This window comes from Austrofundulus limnaeus, unplaced genomic scaffold (genome assembly GCF_001266775.1).
Source record: "Austrofundulus limnaeus strain Quisiro unplaced genomic scaffold, Austrofundulus_limnaeus-1.0 Scaffold145, whole genome shotgun sequence".
NCBI lineage: Eukaryota > Metazoa > Chordata > Actinopteri > Cyprinodontiformes > Rivulidae > Austrofundulus > Austrofundulus limnaeus.
In genome coordinates this window covers 17,026-19,498 of record NW_013952547.1, presented here as the reverse complement: position 1 = coordinate 19,498, position 2,473 = coordinate 17,026, and the positions used below count along the sequence as shown (strand labels likewise).

Genomic DNA, 2,473 nt, shown 5'->3' with positions numbered 1-2,473 from the left:
ATTAGCGCCACCTTCTGCAACCTCGAACAGGCAAAATGATACGTGGAGAAATAGGCAGATTGTGTTTTTGGTTTGAATGTTTGCAATACTTGCATTTAATGAATGCATACCTTAACTAAAGGTCATTTTAATGAAATATCAGAAATATAATCTTAAATATTTTATTCCGAAGCAATTTTTTGAGCAGTAGTAGATTTTGTGCAGAAAAGAGCTAACAATTTTTTGCATGTTCCATGTGAGCTATCTAAAACTGTGTTTCTTAGCTGGTAAATCTTAATATAAAAATACTGTTTGAGGTTTTATCTTATAATGATGTAAACAAAATCCTCATTAGAAAAATGTAAAAATAGGATTCAGACCAAAAATGAATGGGTCATCCTGATTAGGAAGACTAATCAAGCTGATATCAGGATGTTGCCTTGAATCTGAAAATGTGCTAAGATCATTTTGACCAAACTTAACTTAATCCATGTGATGTGATAGGTCACATATAGCTTTTTGAAATAGTAATAATGATGACGATGATGAAAAGAATAATTTTTCCATGCTTCCCCCACACACACACTTGAAAGACAAGCAAAAAACAAAACACAATGAATTAAAATAAATTAAACGTTTATTTTATGGCTTAATATGACTTGTTTTTTACATTACATAAACTCTGTTTCAATCAATATTGGAGGCAGGACCATATTGTACAGATGCACTAGACAACAAAAAAAAATGCTCCACTGACTGCAAAAATAACGATTATAATTTTAGTGCTGAAAATGTATCCTAGGGAGTTTTATTTTGTAACTGTGCTGCTTTTTAGACTCACAGGAAGTCATTGGTAGAAAACTACAAGCAGGGAACTACAGAAACCTTCCTTCTCTGCTTTGCATATAACATTAGTACATAAGTCATATGAGTGATGTTTCATAAACTTTTGCATTGCTGTTTGGCAATGATAATATTCCTGCTGGAAATATAAGCTGCACCAAACGTGCTACAGCTAGCTTCTGATGTCACTATTTATACTTGTAAAGCCAACTTAATGGTGATGCAGTAGTGAGATTTATGCTGTTGTCCTATTTCCCCCCAACATTATTGTACATTCTTGACAATAGCCAACCATTTGGAAATATATAGGGATGCCCTTTTCTCATTATAAAAACTGAGTTCCAACACAGACAAAAAGACAAATAAACAAACATACTCACCATATAGTACTAATATAAAGTACAGCCTTAAAACTCTTTGACTTTATACTGTAAGCTTTTACAGAATAACAAGCAAAGACATAAGACAGCAGCCAAATCAACACAAAAGTATACAAATCACTGAATCCATGAAATCGATACGTAACATCTGAGCTCTTTATCTTAAGATTAACACCACACATATGGTCAYGTCTTTATGGCAAATCAAGCAAATAAATGAAGGTAAAAATCTCTTTCAAACACATGCAGTCCTTGTTTTGGGGGAAAAAGACAGAAAAAGAAACGTTTCATGTAGGAGCATCTTTATCTGTAAAAAGGCCAGTTTTCCTGACACAGCYGAAACAGATGCGTCAACACAGCCAGCCCAGAACGATCACTTTGTGTTTGATGTTTGGAGAAACTCAGCAGGAAGGGGCTGTTGAGCGTTCCACTCCAGTCCTGTCATTAGTGTCACTGCAGGAGATTCTGGTTGGATCCAGAGCGCAGATCCTGGATAGAACAGGAAGAGGGAGGAGAGACTGGAGGTACGGCACATATGCACCCATGCACACACACTCAGACCAAGCCCTCTGATTTCATTTTTTTTTCTTTTTTCATRTTTTCGTCTCCTTCATTTCAACTTGGCCTACATCACATTTTCAAACAGCTGCATKGATCTCATCATATTTTCATCCTGGGGAGAGAGAAGATAAAAACACATATTAAATTGTCAKCAAATGTCTGCCTGGAAATCTGATGTTTTGACAAAGTGCAGTAGATGATGGAACATTGTAAATGGTTTGTTGATTCTTACCTTTTGGCAGGCCATAACAAACTCCTCCATAGTCACAACTCCATCTTTATTCTTATCCATTTTCTGTGGGAAAATCAACAGCAAGATGTTAATATTAGGTTTTAGAGAATTTGATTCATTAGAAAATTAAAAGCTTAGCTTTCCRAGAAGGAAAGTATTTACATGGAGGTCCGATAGAGTCACATTGTGGACATATTCTGCTGCTCACTGAYATGGCCAGTACTAACACTAGACCTGACGTGAGACTATTTAATATAGAAATAGTCGGCAGCAAAACCTGCTGTGTGGATTTTCTGTTAAAAGTTTTTGCGACTAAATTTAGAAAAGAAAAAAAAACCTAAGTAGCAGCTTGGAGCAGACACACCAGGCATGAACCGGACACAGTAAGACAGAGAGGATGAAGCATATGGGGTACCAARGGTAAAATAAAATGTTAAAAATGTCACTAGCCCATTTTCGTTATAGCTCACTTTGAATA

General features: G+C 35.7%; 1 protein-coding gene across 1 annotated transcript in view; it reads right to left on the bottom strand.

Moving 5' to 3' along the window:
• Positions 1–598: 598 nt before the first annotated feature.
• The window catches only part of kcnip1b (Kv channel interacting protein 1 b), an 11,898-nt gene continuing 10,023 nt past the window's right edge, over positions 599–2,473 (bottom strand). Inside the window, exons 7-8 of the mRNA XM_014016415.1 lie at positions 1,996–2,058; positions 599–1,875 (exon numbers count right to left, since the gene is read on the bottom strand). Of these exons, the coding sequence (XP_013871869.1) occupies positions 1,828–1,875; positions 1,996–2,058 (111 nt within the window). The 3' untranslated portion in view covers positions 599–1,827. The remainder of the gene's footprint in view (positions 1,876–1,995; positions 2,059–2,473) is intronic.